At 46.8% G+C, this 22,714-nt stretch overlaps 1 protein-coding gene across 1 annotated transcript; it reads left to right on the top strand.

Moving 5' to 3' along the window:
• The first annotated feature begins 373 nt into the window (after positions 1-373).
• On the top strand, positions 374-18,241 carry SINHCAF (SIN3-HDAC complex associated factor). Its single transcript, XM_053943773.1, has 6 exons — positions 374-400; positions 10,384-10,531; positions 12,170-12,269; positions 13,240-13,366; positions 14,677-14,827; positions 15,702-18,241. The coding sequence occupies exons 2-6, from the start codon at positions 10,404-10,406 to the stop codon at positions 15,862-15,864; spliced, it is 669 nt and encodes a 222-aa protein (XP_053799748.1). The 5' UTR covers positions 374-400; positions 10,384-10,403; the 3' UTR covers positions 15,865-18,241.
• Positions 18,242-22,714: the final 4,473 nt, after the last annotated feature.

The raw sequence follows: 22,714 nt of genomic DNA, 5'->3' as shown, positions 1-22,714 counted from the left end.
GGGCTGTGTTTGCGGGGCGGTCCCGCGGGGGCTGCTCCGCCGCGGGGCGGGGCGGGGCGAGGCGGCGCGAGGCAGGTGCGGGGCGGGGGCGCGCGCCGCGTGCGTGAAGTCACCTCCGCCGTCACGGCGGGCGCCGCCCCCTCGCGCGCTTCCCGCGCGGCCCTTTCTGCCTTAAAAGGACAATGGGGCGCGCGCAGCCGGTGGGGCTCGATTGATGAGAACGGAGCCGTGGGAACGGCGCCTGCGCAGAGCGGCCGAGGGGCGGGCGGCGGGCGGGGCGTGGGGGGGCCGCGGGCTCGCGCGCCCGCCCGCGCCGGCGGCAGAGCGCGGGGAGCCGGGGAGCGCGCGCAGCGGCGGGAGCGCCGCGCACCGCACGGGTGTTGGTGGGCGCAGCGCGGCGGTGAGTGATGCTTTCCTTTCTCCCGGGCGGGAGGGAGCGGCGGGCTCAAACTGAGTTTCGTGGCTGCTTGTTTCTTGTTGTTCGGGGTTTCTTTTTTTTTTTTTTGTTTGCTCATGGTAGGTTTCTTTTTTTTGTTTGTTTGTTTTCTTTTTTTGGTGCTGGGATTTTTTTTTTCCAGGAGCCGGTGGTTTCTGTTCATTCCAAGTTACTCCCCGAAGTTTGTCCCCAGTTTTGCAGCGGCAAAAAGACTTTGCCGCCTTGAAACACTTTGACACGCGTGTGGCTTCTGTGAGCGGCGTTTCGCCCGCTTTTTTCTTGGATTAGTAGAGTTTTAAAGGATGCGCGAGCGGAGAGGAACGCCTCCCGCATTGTTGCGGACCCATCCCTAGAACTCTGACTTCTGTCCGCCCCCATCCCAAAGTACGATTAAATCGCCAAGTCTTTATGAGGAAAGAGTAGCCAGTTCCCCATAATTTAACTCCGAAAGCAGTCCCAAGGTGCGGAGCGGGTTTGGAAAACCGGGCTTCTTGGCGATGACGGGCTGCAGGGCAACTTTCCCGGGCCGCGGCGGCCCTGGCTCGCCACGCGGGTGGCGTGGCCCCGCCGGTGCGGAGCGGGTGCCGCAGGTGCGGCCCCGGCGCGCCCCGCAGCGCACACCTGTAGCGCTCGCGCATAAGTTGGTGCCAGCGGCGTGGCTAAGGAGAGGGGGACCCGCTGGTGCCCGCCATCCCTCTCTCCCCGTGTTTCACGTGGGGAGAGTGGGGCAGTTCTTATTGTTTCCAGTTATCATTAGTAATTGCGGGGGTGTCCGAGTCCGTGCCCGCTGCAGAAGAGCAAAACGTGCGGCCGTGGGCTGGCGGGACACGTGCTGTCGGTCGCACAGATCGCGGTATGGGGCCTTCCCCGTCCTGCCCCCGGCCCGGTGCGCGACGTTGCCGGCGTGGGGACGGAACGGCGGCGATGGCGTCCTGCCGCTCCGTAGCTCGGTGCCAGTGCAAGCGGCTCCCGTTCCTGCTGGCGTCTGCCCGCGCCCGGCGCCAACAAGTTTTAACTGGGGGCTCTGGGGGGCTGCGCGGCGCGGGGCGGCGGGGCGAGCGGCGTGCCCCCGGCGCGGCACGTAGGCAGCGCCCGGCTGCAGGGAAAACAAAGGGCTCGCATGTGCTGCGGGCGGCGCGGCTCCCCGGCGCGCCGGGGGAAAGCGCTCCTCCGCGCCCGCGGGGGCTCGGTTCCGGGGTGGCGGGTGTCGCTGGGGTAACACTTGTCGTGCACGGGACGGTGTTTTTTAAGGGCTGCCTGCTGGTTTTGGAGGAGTTTGGAGGGGCGGTGAAACTTTGGATGCACGCGCGCTCCGCACGGCACCGCGCTGCGCGCACGGCGCTGCGGCGGGCGGGCAGGCCCCGGCGGCCGGTCCGGGGCTGCCCCGGGGTCTGGGGGTCCGCGTCGCCCCCGTCGCGGCGTGCCCGCGTTGCCGGGAGGTCTGCGACGGCCCTTTGAAGTGAAACTGTTGCCATGTTTGAATTACGTCAGGGCCGAGCCATGAGGAACCGGCGCGGGGCGGGGAGGGAAGGACGGGGGGCGACGGGGCACGGTCGTCACCGCGCCGGAACGGGGGTCCGGGTGCTCGGCGGTGCGGCCGCGGCTCCATCCCCGGTTCCCGCCGCTCCCCCCCCCGCCGGATGGGGCGGCTGCTCCGCGACCGCGTGGTGGGGCGGTGTTTGCAGTGCGGGGGCCGCCTCGCAGCGCCCACCTCCGCGCTCGGGGCTTTCCTCCCTGGCGCGCCGGCTTCCCCTTCCTGTGCTCTTCTAATTTATTTTTGATTTTACTCGTCTTTCGGCGACTTGAGCGCTTGGCAGCCCCGCGCAGGGTGGGGGGGCTGCGGCCACCCGCGTGTGCGCTCCCGCGGCTCCACCTGACCGGCGGGGCCGCCCGCGAAAGTAGGTCGCGTGCCCCGGGGGGGGTCTTTGTTCCCGGCGCCGCCGCCCGCCCGCCCCTGGCTCCGGCCGCCGCTCCAGCCGCCAGCGTTAACGGGGGAGCGGGGCCGTGCCCGGGGCCACGAGGTGCCCTGCCGGGAGCGGCGCGAACGAGCTCTGCCTGTTTGGGCGTTTTTTACCGTTGTTATTTAGGGTTTGGTGTTTTTTTGTTTTGTTTTAAAGTCGCAGTCTTGCGCCAGGAAAGCGCTCCCCGTTGCGCTCTCACTTTGGTGAGATAAAAGTTGCCGTCTCCTTTCCTACCCCCGTGTCCGGATGCGTGTAGCTGAAGGGATTTAAAGGGACCTGCCAAACCTGTTGTTTACTCGGGCCGTGCCCGCACACGGCGAACAGGGCTGAATCCCGCCTGCCCCCGAGCCCCCCCAGCGGCTCATTCCTGGCGGGAACAGCCCCGGTTCATCCTACAGAGAGCCTTGTCCCCTGACTGATGGTCCGTCCTTCGGACTTAAATTATTCAATTAACATTACAATTGCTAAAATCTTGGGAGCTGTGGCTGTGCAGTCAACCGCTGCAGGCAGCCGATGGACGATGCTGCCCGCTGCTGTGCCCTGCACACGTGTCTGGGCTGGAGGCCGGGCCGTGCCACCGTCCCTGCGTGGCTGGGGAGCGGCAGGAGAAGGCCCAGCGTCCTGCATTGAGCCCACAAGTGAAACAGCAGTGGTTGAGCAGCGATGCTCTTTTTTACTTGGAATATTAATTTGGCACTTAGGAAGATAGCAGGCTGACAGCCGTGCACACAAGTGTTTCGCTCTTTGGACAAGGCAGTCGGTGAGGGTGATGGCTCCTCAGCAAACTGCTTTACTGCTGTGCGCTTGCTTCCAAAGCTGAGACTGCTCCTGGCAGCCGTGTACAGGGTGTGTGCACCCCCTTTCTCACCAGCCTGCAGGCAGACAGATCCACTGTGTAGTTTACAGCTTTTTAAAATTAAAGATTGCACAAACTTGGCACCGTAGGGACAGACAGTGAACTGGAAACCTTTCTCCTGATACCAGTGGACACTCAGCGCCTTTGATACACAGGTGAGCTCTAGGTTTCTTGGGATCTGTGGTACCTGGTAGAAAAGCAGCAAGTAACAAGTCTGGATTTTCAAACACAGCCACAGGCATGCAACATCCAGCTCCCGCTGAAAGTAAGTGGGATTGAGTGCCAGAGCCTCTGGGAAAAAATTACTCCTCACTTCATTCTCTAAACTAAGCTAATTGCCGATGTATTCAGTCTTTCTTTATGAAGAAAGTATCAGTGACTTCTTTGTAGAAGACTTTAAAAAAGCTGATAAATTCACAGAGGCTAAAAATAAAGTAAAAACTGTGACGGTTTGTTGTCTCACTCATGCCAAACAGCTCTTTCTGTGTTAGCTAACTCTGCTTTGCATTGATTCTTAACACCTCATTTCTTGTACCTCTCTCATAATGACATGAACGACATCCACAGGGTCCTACATGACAATCAGCTTCATTCTTGCACCCTCTGTAGCACTTGCTTTTTAACACAGAGAAGAAGCCAGTGAGCTGGGATTTGAAAATTGCCCAGGCAGGGCTCCATTTCACAACTCAAGCCTTTGCATTTCTGTAGAATGTGCTCAGTCCAAAGTCCAAGTGAAATGACCAGTAATACTGCTTAAGGACATGGAAAAGTGTCCTTTTTAATGAAGTTACTTCAGTTGTTCTGCCAAATAATTACTGCTCCTTCTGTTCAAGTCCCCATCCAGGGGACTTGTTTGTTTAAAATCAACATAAAAGAACCCAGCCAAAAAAACACAAACAAAAACTGTTCAGTGTCTCATGATGTGAAGTGGCTGTGATGCTTTTTCAGTAGCAGGTGCTTGCAGACAGCATCATGAAAGCTGTGGTGACTGCACTCATAAGGATCGCAGACTGAACTCCAACACATGTTTGAGAACATCCCAGTTTTCCTTGCTGGGCTCCTGCTCAGGCTGAGCATGGTGTTAGTTATGCAATAGGAATTTCAGCTAGGGGGAAGTCATCTTTCAACATGGAATGTCTGCAGGTGGGACAGGTTTGGATTTTTTTTTTTTTTTCCTCCTTATGCAAATCTTGCTGATTATTGTTTTCATGCTTTGGCCTATCCCTTCTGGAGCACTAACCACATGGCAGTTCAGAGGAACACCCACGTGGCTTAGCCTTTCAGTTCTCTAGCTTAAATGCGTTAGGAGCTTCCTTCCTAGGGAAGATCCAGCAGGTGAATAGGCTTCTTTATGACTTGACTGCTTCTTAAAATGGAACCAGGAACAGCTTGTGACTCAGCTAGGATGCCATGGAGACTCAAACATGGGGAAGAAATGTCCAATTTGATTTTTGATATGTGCTTAGTAGTTGCTGCTAGGTGCATCGGCTGTGCTGAGATTTCACTTCAGCACTGAGCACACAACAGTAGCTGTGGACATCTACCAGCAAAAGAGGAAAGATTCCTGAAGATGTCATTTTGAACTTCTCTGGTTTTGCTGAACTCATCAAGTGACAACTCCACTGCGTGCTGTGGCATTCAGATGTTCCTGGTAAATACAGCTTTCCTACAAGTAAAGTTGTTTTGAGTGGAGAGAGGAAGGAAACTCTGAGGATATAGGATACACTGTACAGGATGCACAATTCCAAGGTTATTGGTTGTTGGTTATTAGTACCTCTGTTTTAAACTATAGGGAGAGATGACAGTAAAAAAATATTTTTGCAGATGCTGAAGTTGCATTTTCAAATGACTCCAGTTAGATTGGTCTCTTGCCATCCTTGGAGCATTCTGGCTCTGTGCATGTTAAAATATTCTTCTTTTTTTTTTTTTTTTTGAGGGATCCAATCTTGACTTCTCTTCCAAGGGTTTTTTGCAGCAGCCTGTGAACTCAGGGGAGGTATGTTTACGTTGAGTGTCTGATACAGATCGGTTCCTCTGTTGATGTACAATTCTCTGTCTTACAGTTGATTTGCAGTAGAGGTATTGCAGTTCATTTCAGCAGTGGGACAGGCTCAAGAATTTATTGTGAAACTAGCAGCTCTGCTTCTGGTGCCGTAGACAGCTCTGGAAGCATTTTTCATGTGTGTGCATGTGCTTGGGTATATGCTCTTGCAGATGCAAAAGCCAGAGCACCAAGGTTCTTTTTATATTAAGGCATCTGTTTAGATCCCTTTAAAAAAAAAAAAAGTGTAATTTTGGCTGTGTTTCTTAGTTCCAATGAAATACTGTAGGGATGACAATTGTGAGATTTTTACTGACAGAAACCGGCTGCATCAACATATGTAGGGTAGATGGTGTTTTTCTCTAGCCCAGCTTCAGGGAGGCTGTGCCAAGACTGTTGGGTACACAAAAAGGGAAATCAAATCGTTGTTCTCCTCTCTGACAAAGGTAATGGCAGTTCTGGGTTGCACAAAGGGGAGATGGGGAGAGAGGAGGATACAAAGTATTTAGACTGGCATGCCTCTGCTCTCCCATAAGGCCAGGGAATGTTTCTCTTTCAGCTTTGCAAGAAGCAGGTGAGCATGTTCATTCCCACTGGACTGGTAATTGTGTTACAAAGGGAGACATGCCTGTCTTCTAGGAATTCCATCCTTTCTATTATAAAACGTTTTCATTCTTCTTGGGTGATCAGAAAGAATGCAGAAGGAATCTGGAAAAACAAATGAAAGTAGCTCAGCTTACTTTAAGATCTGAAAGAGTTCAGAAGTTCTTCCCTAACTTGAAAACTTAATGAGCATCTGAAGCAATGCCTCCTTTTAATTTAGATCATCAAATTAAATTTTGCAAAGAAAACTAAACACTAAATTCTAGTCCTGACAGGTAACAAAAACATGAAACCATTTTCACACACATGCTTCTTTGTACCAGCCTTTCACAAAGGTAATAAACAGGGTGTGGGGATTTTTTAAATTTCCCACTACTTTTCCTGACTTTACTGTTCTCTTTTGCAAGACAAGTTTCTATTTTTGATGCTGCTTTTTCAAAAGTGAAAGGGCAGAAGAATGGAGAGAGCACTTTCCTGGAGACTTTTCTGAGTCCCTTCAGGTTGCTAAAGCAGTTGTATAAAGCAGAACTTGAAGGAATAGCAACTTCTGCAAGGAGAAGCTGTGGAGAGGGACACCAGGGAAGGAAAAGGATCACTGTTTCCCTGGCTTGGGGGAATACTGCTTTCCCACTACTGCAGGTAAATCTTCATTTCTGCAGAATGACAGATAATGCTCTGCTAAGATTTCTGATTCTTTTTTGGAGATCTGTCCCTTTCACTTCTGTGCAACTGCTGATATATTTTAATAACATGCTTAAATTTGGCAAATAATAACAATGTTGAATAGCATTAATAACATGCTTAGATTTGGTGGAATTATATTGTGTAATGCTTTTTAACTTCTAGGCAAGTTACTTTCTACTTGACATCTTTTTTATCTGTCCCAAATTTCGCATGGTTAAAGTTCCACAGCTAAGATTCAGGTGTTAGGGCAGCTGGCATCCTAAATCCCTGGTTCTAATTCAAGATCTAAATTGCAAAGCTTTCGAGTTCAACTTTTTAAAGGGCACAGTCATATTTACTTCTAAGTCCATATTTGCCATTAAGCTCTCCAGCTGACAGAATATGTAGTGTATAATGGTCAAATGGCAACTGTTTAGGATTAAATGTGTAACTGGACTGACGCCTTCCATTTATAACTGCACTTGGATGCAGTTGTCAGAGAAATCTGTTTAACTTGTGGTTTTGCTACTAGCTCTTCCCCATTCAGGCATGATGTGTGGCAATACCATTGCTGACCATTCATCAAGTGGGAAACAGATGGCACTAGTTTCCCTTCTATTGAAGGATGGTGTTGAAAGACTGCTCCTGTGAGAATGGCAGCAATGATGCAAGCCAAAATATTTTCAGAATATATGTGTTTTCCAGTCTTTGCCAGAACATTGATTGTAAAACATGCATCTTATTCTACTGTGGTGTAAATACCAGCTGGTGACAGAGATCATCTTATCACTGTCTGGATTCCTGGAAGAAACTTGGTTAGAAAGTAAGCTGCATTGTTGATAGTTGTTTCTTGCCACGTAGCAGTCAAGATTTTCTTGCCGCTTAAGTTTGGCAGCACGGGTGAACTTTGTGTCTGCAATTAGTCTTTGACTTTCTAAAGAAAAGTATCAGACCACAGATTTAACATTGGAGTAGTCAAACAACATCTAAAATTGCTGTTTGGAAGTTGAAAATTCCCAGGTGAGCATGCTGTTGGATCTCCAGAGGTTTGCTAACCAATGTTCTCAAGAGTATATCCTGAAGAAGGTGCTAAGAAACTAAATACTCAACGCGTTTGCGTAGATACTCTGTTGTTTATTTTCTTGACAAGCCAGGAATGTTTACCTGATTTGTCTGTGTATTCATTTGCTACACATCCAGCAGAGGCTGAGAGTAGTTCTGAGACTTAACCATCCCTCAGTAAGTCCATTCAGCAGGTCACTACTTGGATACCTTCTTTTACTTACTAGATCTACTCCTGCCCTTCAGGCCAATGCTGTACTAATACAGAGAGAAGTGAATCTCCTAAAAAGCCTGACACCATTTGGAATGACTTTGCTGGATATTTGCACAAGTTAACCTTGGGAGAACGTCTCCCTAGGTGAGCTCCTTGTGCTGTAAATGTGAAGAAAGGAATTCAGCACTTCAAGCCTGTGGAAGACAGCATGACCTGAGAAAGGAGGGAAGGAAGGACTTATCCTCTCCATCTCTCTCCTAGGCCTGGAGGATCTCCTTGGCATTCAGCTTGAGCAAGTCCCTTGCCATCAACAGGCTCTACAAGTCAAGGCAAGCTTTATGGAGAGTTGAGTCTTCCTAAATGTTGATGCAGTAATAATTGCAAAGAGCCACAACCTCAGTGAGCCCCAAGTGGTCTCGTATATGCTAAACTGAAATGCAAACATGTACACTTTCAGCTGGAAACGGGTTCCTCGATTGATTTTGTGTCTGAGTATTAGCCAGCAATATTGGATACAATTTTTACTTTTCTCTTGTTCTTGGGAGTCTGGGAAACTGCATGTTTATTTTGTTGTGCTCCTGGACTCTTGCTATTCCCCCTGGGGTGGGGAGATGTATTTTCACCTCAGTGTAGGACTGTACCTGGGCTTGGGTGGTTCCCTAGCTTTTGCTGTGGTCCTGCAGAAGTGTGTGGGATCTTTTCCTGTTGCACACCATCCCCCTGTCAGTCGGGTGAGTGTGATGCTGCGTATGGTCATTTTGTGGAAGTGTGTTTCTGACCTCACCTGAACCTGCTTTTCAAAATATTTTATTGCCATAATGATGCAGCAAGTCCTGGCAGTGTAGACACAAGATTTCAGATTATTTTTCTCTGTACCACTGGAGGGTAAAAGGATTCCAGCCCTTACCTTTCTGAAGGTGGAAGATTTCGGGACAGATGCCTATGCCACAAATGCTAACTAGTAACCTGAGTTGGGTTACTGAGACTTGGTAGTGCCTATGACTGAGAAGTGACTGAGAGTCCCCCCTCACCACAGTTGCTCCTCTCCTGAAAGTCCTTCCTGAGCTGCTGGGTCATTCAGTTGTTTTTTGTTACCTTCTTAATGAATTCAGCAGCTTGGCCTTTATTAAGGAAAGATAGGGAAATGTTGTGTTATTTGCATGGCTCCATCCAATTTTAATTTTTTTAAAGCAGTGGGAACCTATTCTCCTGGGGCTTCCTGCAGCCTGTCCCCTCTCTGAGCCCTTGGTGTGTGGTGAGCCTTGCAGCCAGTGGTAGAGGCAAACCTTGCACCAGGGTCTGTTCAAAAGAGAACATCTTGGACAAATCCCTGCCTGCGTTATGAGACAGATGCTGTGTGGCCTGTGAGGACTTGCTGTGTGTCCAGGCCCAGCGCCAGGAGAGCTACAGCTTTGCTCAGTTGTTGGTTTGAGTTTTTGAAGTGCTGTGGGAACCCTGTTTGCTCTGACAGCTTCTCATGCTGTGTTAGACTGTGCCTGACAGGGGTCTGCACTGAGGAACAACCAACTTAGGGGAGAACTGGCTTGGTGGGGGGGTCAGCATGTGTTGAAGGGGTCTCATGGTGACTGCACTGACTATCTTGAAGTTTCTGCCTGGAAAATGGTTCCACTGTATGATACCTGCTCTGATAGCAAATCCCAGCCTTGGTGTACTGAAAAGAAGAGGATCTCGGAGAGCAGGAGGGCATTCTTGGCTTTCTGGGCTGGAGCCAACTTTGCAGAGCTGGTGGTTACAAAGCAACAACTTCCCTGTAACCGGAGTTCCATCCTTATTGGCAGGGCATGTGTGGTAGGCACAGGCTGAGATGTGCCCCAGGGTCCTGCTCCCTGGCCCTTTCTTTCCTAGCTAGGTTTCCTTCCCATGGAAAGCAGGGTGGGGAAGGCAGGAGGCTGAGCATGTGCTGACATGGAGCTGGGATGCTCACCCAGGCCCTGAGAACAGAGAAGTGCTCCCGGGTCCTGCAGTGCAGACAGGGCCATTGAGGGCTGGGTGGGACTCCACCCTGCTGTTTTTAGAGCAGCTTTTCAGGTATGTCTGCCCTACAGCCCCGGGGGTATGACTGCAGCTTATTTAAAATGACTCCTACTCACTCTCAGCTAAGTTTGCCAGGGGTGTTTCCAACCGGCATAGGTGGTGGTGATGAAGTAGTTCAGTGACCCAGAGTTCAGCTGCCAACTCCTTATCCGTGGGCATGGGCAGGTTCACACAGCCTGTCCTGCAGCTTGTTGTGCCACATGCACAGGGCTTTCAGTGGTCGGGTTGGCTGCGTTCACACATCTGGGTTGTGCTGCCTGTAGATGTGCCCTTGGAGTAGATTTGTGCAGCAAATGATCTTGTTATGGGTCCTGCTGGGTTTTGCTTAATATTTCAGCTGTTAATTATATAATTTCTTTAACTACTGCTTTCTAGATGCATCTGTTCTTCTGAGGCAACATGGGATAAAAAAACTATGCCCTAATCTAGCAGTTTTTTTCCTTTCATTATCTAACAGTGATAATTAATACCAGTTTCTGTTTGTTTTCACAGAGTACATCTGGGAGGAAAAGATGTTTGGCTTTCACAAACCGAAGATGTACCGGAGTATAGAGGGCTGCTGTATTTGCAGAGCTAAGTCTTCCAGTTCTCGTTTCACTGACAGCAAACGTTATGAAAAGGATTTCCAGAATTGTTTTGGGTAAGATTCCCGCCTTAGTCAGCGCTTTTGGCACTGATCTCTAAGCTGCAAACCTGATGTACTGTCCTCCTTGCTCTGAAAGGTTATCAGAGGGGAGTGGTGGGAGAAGGCTGCCTTCAGCTTCCTCACAGCTTTCCTGGGCAGACTAGGAGGGGCTGGATCCTCTGCTGCTGTGTATGGTATAGTTTGATTTTCAATGTTGTCAGTGCCAAGGGAGAGCTGGTAATTCATAACAACAAAGGATCAGGCTCGTGTCTCTCCCACCTCACAGCATGTGCAAGGATTTTAGACTTCTCTCAGTACATTTTTTGCTGGTTCCATAGAGGTGTAAACAGCTACATAAAATAAAGAACTCTACAGATCCATGGGGGCTTTCTGTGGCTCTGAAGATTCAAGAATGTTAGATAAAACTTGATGAGCAAATATTTAGCAGTTTCAGCAGGGTTTATGTAGAGTACCCTGTTGACAAGTATTGGTGTCTTTGTTCAAATAGGACACAGCAATGTGTTATTAAAACTTCTCATTGGAAAACCATTATCTTGGAAGGTGATTAGCTTTCCAGTTAGGAAATGTTTCTTGAAAGCATTGGTAAATAAAACTATAAATACTAGAGATTTCTTGTACCACTTACTGTGATCTTTGAATTTTCTTGAATACTTTTGAAGAGTTTGAAATTTTGTATAAAATTCACAAGTTTTCCCCACTTTTTCTAGAAATGCTCTTTTCATGTAGTGAACTTTAGAGTGCTTTGTGTTTACCTTGGATTTTTGTACACAAGTCTGGTGCTGGCAGTTTTCCTTATCATATTTCTTCACTACTGTCCTTGGCAGTCAAAGGCTGTGTGCAGATCCATTACTTTTTTTTTGGTGGTTGTTGTTTTTTAACTGCAGTAAAGCAATTTGCAGTTTACCAGGACCACTGTTGTTGTGCTATCTGAAATGTGTTTCCCAAGGTAAAAATGCAGACTAAACACTGCGCAATAATGGTTTTCTGAGCCTGCCTCATTCAGCTGTAAATGATCCAAAGTTTCCCTATTTAATTAGCTGAAAAATTTTACGGTGTTTCCCTGTTATATTTCTTTTAGCATGGATTAGCAGTAGAGATGATTCCTGAGGAAAGCTTGTTAGAGGGAGCAAGTATTGCTGTCATTCCAGTGACTGCTGTTTCTGAAACCTTATCCTGTGCTCATGTGGGAGTATGTTAGGTGATGTTTGTTACTCATCCTTGAAGCTCTGTGGGAAAGTTAAGACCCAAGTAAGCTTTTGATGTTTGTTCCCAAGTGTACGTTTGAATAACTTGATTATTCCTTCTGCTCCAAACTAAGCAATCCACTGCAATTGTGTCTTGGTTTTGGGGGAAGAGATTCCAAAACCTGCAGGTGATGGGACTGTAGTTTTCAGTCCCCTCTGGAGGCAGAATTGTGACACCTTTTTTTTAATGCGTGGAAGAGTGCTTTCTGAAAGTGAGACCTGGTCTTTAAATTGCACTGTTTGAGCATCCTGGATGACCTGCAATGTCAGAAAAATAGAATTTCAGAACTCTTCTATTAATCAATTTTTATTTACTTCTTGCTGTTACCAAGTGGGGGTGTGCTTTTATTAACTGTTGTTAAGTGATCTTTGCTTTTGTTTTTACCAGGCTCCATGAGGCTCGCTCAGGAGATATTTGCAATGCCTGTGTTCTTTTGGTGAAAAGATGGAAAAAATTACCAGCAGGATCAAAAAAAAACTGGAATCACGTTAGTAATTTATTTCTCTTCTGCCCCAAAACTAACTCTTTCTAGAGAGGGGAGGTGCTGGCAGGGGTTTGGGGTTTGTTCTTGCACCCACACTCTTCCTTCCCACCCTCAGCATCTCTAAATGCTTCCTGGAGCACTTAGTACTGTGTGGCTCCTACCTGCTTATGTGCAAAAGGTGATTATGAAAGCCTGAGATGCAGTCACAGACTGACTTACCTTGTAATTCCTTGTTTTCACAAGCTCATAACTTTGTCCAAAAGTCTCTTATGACATACAAAAAAAACACAAAACCAAAAAACATTTCAAGTTTGGCCTTTATTCAAAATTGGTTGCTTTTTTTTTTTTTTAACCAGGCAAAGTGACTTGCTCAAGCAACACATTAATCAATCTTATTTAATCAGATAATTACAATGACTAATAATCTTGCAGCTACTTTCACTCATATATTCTGTTTTGATACGTCTAATTTAATTCAGGCCTAAGGCTGGAAGGATGATCATGATTCCTTGTGTATATAATAATCTTTATATCCAGGATGTCTTGATAGTAATGGGAGCCATAACTATGGTTATTACTACCACTAGCTTTACTCAAAAGTTAAATTTATGACTAAAAATACATCCAAAAAACTACAGGGCAAACGCTTGGCAGACACTCTTAACTGGACCTGTATTAGCTTAAACAATTATTTGGTTCTAAACTGAATGTGTTAAAATGGGAAGTTGGCAGAAGTTGAACTAAATGTGCTTTTCAAAGTAGTTTGCTGTATTTTCCTGCAGACTCAGCCTCTTGCAGAGGCTGAGATTTAGCCAGATTAAATGAAGCATGAGAGTGTCAGTGCACAGAACTGGCTTGGATTAACTTAAGGGGATTTTGAACACCTTCTGCTAAGTCACTTACCTGTGTCTTGACTGGGGCAATACCTGGGCATGATGCATAAGTATTCAAACATGCATTTTCCCTGCCCTAGGTGGTAGATGCCAGGGCTGGACCCAGCCTTAAAACAACATTGAAACCAAAGAAAATGAAAACTCTCTCTGGAAGCAGAATAAAGAGCAATCAAATCAGCAAACTGCAAAAGGAATTCAAGCGGCACAGTAAGTGGATCCAAAGTGATTTTAGCCATAAACTTCAGCCTCCCCTAACACAGCTCACTGTTAACTGGCCAAGCTGACTCACCCTCTAGATTTGGTTGTGCACTGCCACATTTGGGCTCTCCCTGTTTTCACAGCCTCTTGTCGTCTGAGAGTTTTGGGTGGCATGAGAAGGAAGAGCTTGTGTGCAGGGTGGGCTGCAAGACAGAGGTGGGGAAGTGGCAAGGGAGCACGAGGAGTCTGGCTTGAAAGTGCAGGCAGTTGTAGCTTATGTCCCACACTTAAATGACATATCCCTAGAAAAAACATCTTGGGCAAAGATCTCATTGAAACTGAAGCTGGAAGAGGCTTCTCCCTGCTTTCAGTAATGTGCTATGGCCATATTCAGCTCTCTTTTCCCAAAAAACATTACAGTCTTTTTCTTCCATACATACTTTTTAACCCCCCCCCTTAAATTCCTACCATGTTTCCTTATACCTTCCTCTGCCAGTCTCAGTGATTTCTTTCCAGTAGCACATGGACTCTCCAAACAGATTTGGATTCATAGCTTTCCAACAAAACCATCTGCCAGTTATGCTCTAAATGTGTGTCAGTACTTAAGGCTTTTCTTCTAAAGCAAACCTTCCAGCTTCTTAACCGTTGCTGACTTGAGTCTCTCTCTCTTTCAATTATCCTACCTAGTCAGAAGGAGAAGTCTCCAAAGAATCAGTGAAGGCCCTGACCCAATGAGCTTTTATCTCCTCATTCAAGGCACTGCAGTTAATTTAATTGTGTCACTGTAGCTGCCAGAGATGGCAGCTGAAAGGTGGGAGAGCAAGACACTGTTAAGGTGTGTCTGCAGCTCCTGGTCTTGATCCAGCAAAAGCTCAATACTACCTAACACATAATGAGAATATATATATATAATGCATTATTGGGAAGAGCTTTGCAGCACTTTACCTGAAAGAATAAGAAAGAAAATGTACAGTGAGAGAGAAAGACTGGAACACAGATCTCCACTGTCTTGAGAGATCTCCCAGTGATTTCAGTGTGTGGCCTGTGTATGCTATGTTTGAGAGCCAGCAACTGAAGCCTGATCCTGAACCTTTTTCCAATCCCTCATGTAGAACGACTCCCTCCACTTCTGATGGCTGTTTCACAAATCCTGATACTCTGTATCGAAACAGGCAGGAGCAAGTGAAATAAATGGGTTGTCGTTGTTAGGTTTTTCTTATTAAAGCATATCTGTGCATCTGCTCCCAATCCACAAGTCAGGAAGAGGGTAAGTTGTTGGATGCATGTCCTGATCTTTGCATTTCTTCTTTGCTCTGCAGATTCTGATGCCCACAGCACAACTTCAAGTGCCTCCCCAGCTCAGTCGCCCTGTTACAGTAACCAGTCAGATGATGGCTCTGACACAGAGCTGAGCGCTGGGGCCAGCAGAACACCAGTGTTCTCCTTCCTAGATCTCACATACTGGAAAAGGTAAAAAGCAGCAGAATGTGCCCTCTGTGCAGGCAGCAAGCTCACTTTGCATACATGCTGCTTGATTCTGCGTCCTCATCCTGATTTGTTATAAGGATATAATTTAAGTCACAGGGCATTATAGAACACCTGTCTGTTCATGCACAGAAAGAAATGCTTTGTGTTTAAGACATTTTCCCCTATCTCCCTTCAGTTCCATAAACACTAAAACAGTTGCTGGAAAATGTTTTTGCTGGTTTTGGGAATAGCAGATTATATTCCTGTCTGTCATTATCTCTTCTTAAAACTATACCCTGTAGATAACGGTGTGTTGCTACATACGAGGGTGTTCCCAGCTTGCCAGCAAAACATAGCATTTGATTTGGTTGACATGTGATGGTAGTCATTTGGGGGGAAAAAAAAATCCTGGAGTGGGAGGAAAACCACAAGGTTTTCTGGGAGCTGATGAGCTTGTTATCTTTTATTGCATGTTGTGACACAGCAATCCCTTGTTTAGCTAATTGCTCAATTGAAATTGTTGTGACTTTGCTGCCTCCTCTCAAATAATATTTGCAAGTGCATTGTAGCCAAGGTTAGTTCAGATCAGATGGTTGTGTCTGAAACTTCCCTGGGAAGCAAAGTTGGAGACTTGGTTTTTGTATAGACATGTTTGGGGTTTTTCTCTTTTTCTTTGTTGGGGTTTTTTTTCCCCCAAAGACCAGTTGTTGATTTAGACACAGATTTGTTTTCTGTTTGTGAGCAGTCTTTTTGCCCCTGTCCTCTGGGCTGGAGGCTCAATAAAGTAGTGTCTGGGGTCAGACTTACTTTTTGCATGTTTGTGAATTCTGTATATTCTAAACAGACAAAGTATCTGTCTCCCTGCCATTTCTTCCAGGCAAAAGGTCTGCTGTGGAATTATTTACAAAGGGCGTTTTGGAGAAGTCCTCATAGACACTCATCTCTTCAAACCTTGTTGTAGCAATAAAAAGTCTACCACTGAAAAGCCAGAACAAGAAGAACCCCAATCTCCAGCAATCTCCACCCAAGAGGAGTGGTGACTTCCTTGGATAGCTGCAGAAGGTTATACAGATCCTTATTCTCTGGAAAAATACTAGAAAAGTGACTGTTCATTTTGGACACCTGCTATGCTGCCAAAAGACTATTCCCTAGAACTGTTTTGGGTTTTACTGCTACGATTTCCTCAAACTCTGAAGCCAGTTTGTATCCTTTCAGAAAGACTGTACATAATATTTAAGATGCTATGGAACACTTGGCAAAGCTGAATGCTGCTGCAAGGTTGTCTAATTTTTCCCCCACACTCACTTCCCAGGTGAATATGAGGATGGGGTTTGTATATTAAAGTATATGTAGTTCATGTTTCTATACTGAAAGAAGCAGTGGCTGTAAGGCTTTTTTTTTTCCTTTCTTTAAAAGTTGGTTGGCAAACTTCCTAAATTCCCAAGAAAATATTTCATTCTTAGACATGTATGAGTCAATAAGATTAACTAATACATAGAAATGTTATAAGTCACCTCACCAGTTACAAAATATATATTTTTAAAGGTGTGGCAATTTCACCCTATACTACTGACAACAAAGACAAATATTTCATTCCTCCCATGTGATACAGACTGGTAATCTGCAGACATCTCTACTTCAAGTGGTAGCTATCTGAGAAGCCCTCCAGCATAAAAGTGCTCTTGAGAGGGGGTGGGAGAGCTCTCCACCTTAGCTAAGGATGAAGATTTACCTGAGAACTGAACATAGCAAAATGGGAAGTTACTTTTTTTTTTTAAGCCAGCAGCAGGCACCCTGGGCTTGTGTAGTAACCCCTGGTGGTTAGAGATGGACCAAGAAACATCTTGATGCTCAAGTCAGGTGTAGATGGCAGCCAGAACTGAGTAACTGCTCTCTGTTGGCCCAGCACAGCTGAAATGTGACCACAAACAAAACTCCTCCTGGTTTTGGACCTGACAAAGAACCAAACCTCTTGCTAAGCAAATTAGGCTCTGGTCCAGAGACATAATCTGGTTTCAGGTCTGGGGTTTGGATTCACAATAACTGTTTTGAAACCCTTCCCCTGCAGTGCTTTTCTGTGTTTGGGTTTTGTTGGGGTTTTTTTTTGTTTGTTTGTTTGTTTAAGCAACTGCCAGGTCCACATCTTTGTGAATATTGAATCTGAAAAGTTCTGCTAAGAATGGTGCTGTGATGAATCAAGGCAGCAGCTCTGTTTGCATATGTGATCAGAAGATAATACTTTTTGCACAGATTCCCAGACAAGCTCATGTGCAAATCGTTGTGACACTCCTTCAAATTCTGCTTTGCCTCTAGGGTGGAAGCAGCTTCCTGGAAGACTGTGCTGCAGTTTTAGCTCCCAGTTGCTTCATGTTCCTTTTATGAAGGTTTTACTTGTGTGAGTTGGGAATTCTGCTTTTTGTTTGGTTGGTTTTTTTCCTGGTTTTAGGGGGAGGGAGGATTTTTTTTTTACTATTACTCCTTTGGGATAGCCTACAATGGATTACTACATGGTGTGATTCTTGTGGTGTCCTGTGTAGGGCCAGGAGTTGGAGTTAATCCTGATGAGTCTCTTCAACTTGGCGTATTCTATGATTCTAAGCTTTCCTTTTTTGTGAGAGTCATTGGCATAATACTGTGGTGGGTAGGGTTTAGGACTGGATTTCCATGTGGTCTCAGTTCCTGAAATGGGAATACTTAGCAAATGAAAATATAGATAGGGAAAGATATGCAGGTTTTAAGAGGAGCCTCTACCCTCAAAGCTTTTTTTTCCTTTCTTTTTTCTTCTCCTGTTGGGTCAGCCAATCTCTGGAGAGAAAGAAAATCGGGGGAAACAAGGCTTTGACTTATCACAGCCTTAGAGCTTTCCTTGGACTAATTTTGCTTTTCCTAAATGCCGAGGTTCTTAAGGGAGGACAAAGCTGCTTACCTTGCTTTTATTCTCAACCAAATAGAATCATTCAGGTTGGAAAAGACCTAAGCCCATTGAGTCCAGCCATAGATATAATGGATACTTGATTGTATAAAGGCATAACTAGGTTGGTCATGGCTAATATGGGCTTGAGCAAGAGTCCTCACTGTGTTTGCAGACACCCATTTCATGTGAATTTGTGTTTTCAGCATCAGTAATTCTGTACACCTAAGAAGGCTGCAGTGTTGGTGGTAGGATGTGCTCTGATATGGATCATCTCTTCTGTATTTATTTATTTATTGCTAGATTTCAACTGCCAACTGCTTCCCCTACTCCCTCCCACCTGTTCCATTCCCGGTAGTAATGCAAAATGAGTAGTCATGCACTTTGTATTAATGTATTAGAAATCTATGGAACCTGTTTTGTACTTTTATACTGTTCAGACACTTGTAATCCAAACTTTGTTTTTACTAGGGTAATGAATAAATTTAGTCTTATTTAGAAAATAAGCAACTTCTCCTGTGTTTATTTCAGCTTCATTCTTCTGTTTATTAGATTTGGTATTGGAGCCAGCCCAGGCAACCTATGTTTCTATTTGAACAAGACCAAGCCTTTTTTTGAGGGGGTGTGAGGTAATTCCCTTCCTATTTCATTTGGAAAGAAGAGCAGAGCAAGGGAGGGAGGTGGTGTTTGTTGTGACAGACAGCTGTCTCAGGACAGAATCACAGAGCTTTCCCCAGCACTGTGTATGTGTCAAGCATTCCTTTACTGGCAGTGGGTGGTGCTGGCAGTCTGTGTTCCCAGGGGGCTTGCTCTTTCTAGCTCACCAGCATTCATCAAAGGCCAGCTGAAGTAACAGCATGGAAGGGTTGGTGCTGACAGTATTTGGAAATCCCTTTCCAAATCCACAGGAGATGGTGGAAGAGACTCGTGCTCCTCTGTTGAAGCTGGAGCCTGGTGTGTCCCTTCCCACGGCAGGCACAGGCAGCTGGATGAGCTCCAGCAGACTGGTGGGAGCAAGGTCTCTGGTCAGTGAGGAACTGAGTTTAGAAGATAATGGGGAAAACATTGCAACCTTAAGCACAATGGCTTGTTCCAAGAGGCTGTTTTGAACTTCGGTGGAGATGCTGATTTATTCCTGCTGATGTGCTAGCTGTTTTCTTACAAATTGAGCATGATGATATTCAGAGATACATGTAGAAATCATGTCAGAAAGCCCTGCATAGACTGCCAGATTGTAGTACAATAGCATCTGGTTCTGATGTATTTGCATTTTCTGCTGTAGATGCCTAAACATACATTGGGCATAATTCAGTTTACCTAAAATGTAAAGTCTGTGTTAAGTCACTGAAGAGAAGCAGATGCACCAAATGGTGGTTTAAAGCAGGTAACCTACTGTGTAACCCATTATTTGCAACTTTCCACCCTGTTTCAAACAATCAGTTTCTTTTCTCACTCTCCCTTAGACTGCTGCTGCACACCAGTGCTACAGCTACTGTCAGGGTAACCCTCTGGGTGCTGAGGACATCTATGCTGATGGATAGAGGGCTTTGTGGGGCAGAAAACCTAACAGGGTTACAGCTATGGAGGAGGAAGCTCCTTTGGGAACACTGGGGAGGCATCTTCAGAGCAATGGGAAGCAAAATCCTGGGTGTAAAGCCCTCCTGTGTTTCACCTGGGTCAGCTGTTGCAATGGCATCTGCTAAAACACTTCACAGTGCATGCATTATAAAGGTGCTTTACAGAGGATTATATTGGAAGATGAGAAAAACACAGTATGGGACAAGAAGATATTTTGTTGGAGGTCACCAGTGGACAGGGAGCAGATCCATGATTTCCAAAGCCTGAGCTGGGCACCCAGTGCTGCTGCTGAAGCATGCAATGGGAAATTCTGTTTGCTTTTGTGTGGTGCTGCATGAAGAGTAATTTTATTCTGATTTGTACAGTTTTGAAGTCTCTGTGACTTCTACAACACTGAACCTGAGACATGCTTTCTGAGCAGATGACTGGGTCCCATCCAGTCCCAGTGACCAAAAAGTTACAGCTCTTCTGAAGTCATATAAAAAACTTCATTTGTATATAATGTAAGAAAAAGGGAAACTAAATAGTTCTTGTACCACCTAATGTAATTTTGTAGGTTGTCCAGATCAGCGGTTAGAGCAGTCTGACATGTATTCTGCAGATCTGGTCCTGCAAGTGTTAACATCAGAGACACAACTAACTCCTTTTTTGCTTTAATTTTCTGTCTCCTTCCCCTGGACATCTGTCCATGAAGAGGAAAGGGAGCATGTGTCCAGCTTCTGTCCAGCTCTTCTTTCTCAGACATTGGAAGTGGCACCAGGGAAATGCTGCTGGCTTCCTCCATAGAAACAGTCTACAGTAAAGCAACACACAACCGGTGCTCCTTTTCAGGATAACTATATGTAGGGTTTGTAAAGCTGTTGTGGAGCTATTTGGTCATGATGGGCATCATGTAGCCAACCCAGCCTTTTCAGGAAACTCCATTTTGCTCTTTGGTGGCATTTCTATTGGAAATTCTATGTTTGTGTTGACCCAGCAGCAGCTTTGAACTCCATTAATGGAGAGCAGGTAAGTTAATAGTTATGTGTCTATAGAGAAGTTACACATTCTGGGAGAAAAGAAAGGTACACAGAACCCTTGTGTACTCCAAATCCTGAATGTGCTTGAAATTAATGTGACACTAACATTTCACACCCTCTGTCATCGTGAATTTAGGTTTTGTATCTCTTTTATATTTATTAATGAGACTTATTTGGCAAATACTTTCTAGTGTATCTGAGAGAGAGGTTATCGCTACAGGAGTGTGGGACATCTTGCCATTGCCTCGGGCCCAGCAGAAGAGTGACTGGAAAGGGATGGGCTGCCTAGGCATCCTAACCCTCAGTTCTGGGCAGGGGAAGGGATTGTTCATGATCCTGCTCAGCTCTTGCCCTTGCTGCTAATGTCTCATTACCACAGACATGGGTTCATGCCTCAACTGTGACCTTGGCCCCGCATCCCTGCAGAAGCCAGAGGATGGGAGAGCACTGGGAATGGACTGGGAAACACACCATAGCTGAGACTTCTTGGAAAGGAATGGGGGAATCGGGCGCTTTGAGGGCTGCAGAGAAGGGTGGCACGGGTGGCTCTTACTGCCGACCTCTACAGCACGGCCTGACAATACCAGGGAAACCACGGGCGTTTATGAGGTTGGAAACCCTCAGTCCCCGAGGGCCCCGCGGGAGCCACCGAGGCCGCTTCGTGCCGCGGACGGGCGCGGCCCGAGCCGCTCCCGGAAGCCGCCAGGTGGCGCCGGCCCGGCCCGGCCCGGCCCGGTGCTGGGCGACCGCGGTAGCGTCCGGTCCCGGCTGCGGCCACCGCGTCCTGGACATTCCCGGCTGCGGTGACAGCATCCCTGCCGTGCCCAGCTGCAGTGCCAGTGTTCCTTTCCCGGCTGCAGTCCCGGCGGAGCCCCGGGATCGGGCTGTGGGTTGCCGCGGCTCAGGCATGGCCGGCAGCACTCGGCCCTCCTCACTGCACCGGCACGGCCGGCCCCGTTCTCCCGCCGCAAAAACCGAGCACAGACCTCATCGCCACCTTTCCCCACACGAAACTGGGGCTTTAATTGCCTTAATTTCATCACGGCAAAGAGTTATTGGACACATAAAATATATATATATATAAATATATATAAAACAAAACTGGTATTACTTGGACACAAATAATACCAGAAGTTCATGGTTGTCAGCCTGAGTAAATTAGTGTAATTGTGTCACCTAAGCCAGGTGGCACCAGATTTGGCCCAGTAAAAGCAGTTGGAGACTATAAGAGAGGTGCAAAGGAACTGCTGCCAGCAGGATCCCTTAGCAGGGAAAGCAGCTCAGTGAAAGCCCATGTCTGTGTGCTCTCATTGCTGCTGGAGCCGGTGTGATGATGTGAGAGCCACAGCTGCACTCACGGTGATCCTGGCCCGAGTGCTTGCTGTTCTGTGGATGTGTCTGCCCTGCGAGCTTCTGAGAGCAGCTCCACACTTGGCTGTCCTCCACAGCAAAATAGGGCACAGGCCCAGCACTGCTGCAGGCTAGGACACATGGCAGGCAATTTTCTTAGAAGCTGGGCTAAAGATACTTCTCTGCTGCCAGGTCTGTTCCCAGGAATTTTAACTATGGAACAGCAGGATGCCCTGGTGATAGGCAGTGCTGCACCTAGTAAGTGCTTCACCTTCTGACATCTAGGCAGTAACTGCTTCCTGATGGCTCTGACTGATCAAGGAGCTGGATCCTGGGCATTTGCCTTCAAGTGATGATCTCTGAGCTCCCCTTCTGCCTGAAATGAGATGGACAAGGACTGTGACCTCTTCCCCACCACCTGTGACCATGAGAGAAATAGATCTTATCTCCACCTACAGTCTTTTTTCAACTGTGCTTTAGGGAGAGCACACATCAGGTCACAAATCAGTAGGTGGGTTTTGATGCTGCATGAAGAGGCTCTGGAATTCCACACTGCCCCATAACTGCTGGTATGCCTTCTGTGATTTTTTTCTTCAAGAAATGGAAGTGCAGGACATGAAGGAGACACACATGGCATCTATAACTTGTAGAGCACAGAGCCAAATCCTCCTCGAAGATGCAGGCCACTGCAATTGAGTCCGAAGGCCCTGTTCTTTCATCTGAGAACAGGTGTAAATTAAATGGTTGTGAAATTTACAGCTGATTCCCAGACACTACATAACCAGAATCAAAAACTTCTATTCCACTCCAACGAGATTTCACATCCATGTGCTCCTGCTGCTCATTAACATTGCCTTAATTAGGCCATGGTATTCCACAGCAGATTGGTACTGCTGCAGAGTTCTAATCTAGTGGGAGGTCTTCCACCTGCTTAGTGAGAAACCTCACTAAGTAATTGGGAAAATGCAGTGGATTGAATCCAGGTGAAGAATCACAGGTTAGTCACTAATGTCTCCTCGCAAGGATTACTTT

Source organism: Vidua chalybeata, chromosome 5 (genome assembly GCF_026979565.1).
Source record: "Vidua chalybeata isolate OUT-0048 chromosome 5, bVidCha1 merged haplotype, whole genome shotgun sequence".
NCBI lineage: Eukaryota > Metazoa > Chordata > Aves > Passeriformes > Viduidae > Vidua > Vidua chalybeata.
The sequence above is the reverse complement of the archived record's forward strand: the minus strand, read 5'-3'. Positions and strand labels throughout refer to the sequence as shown.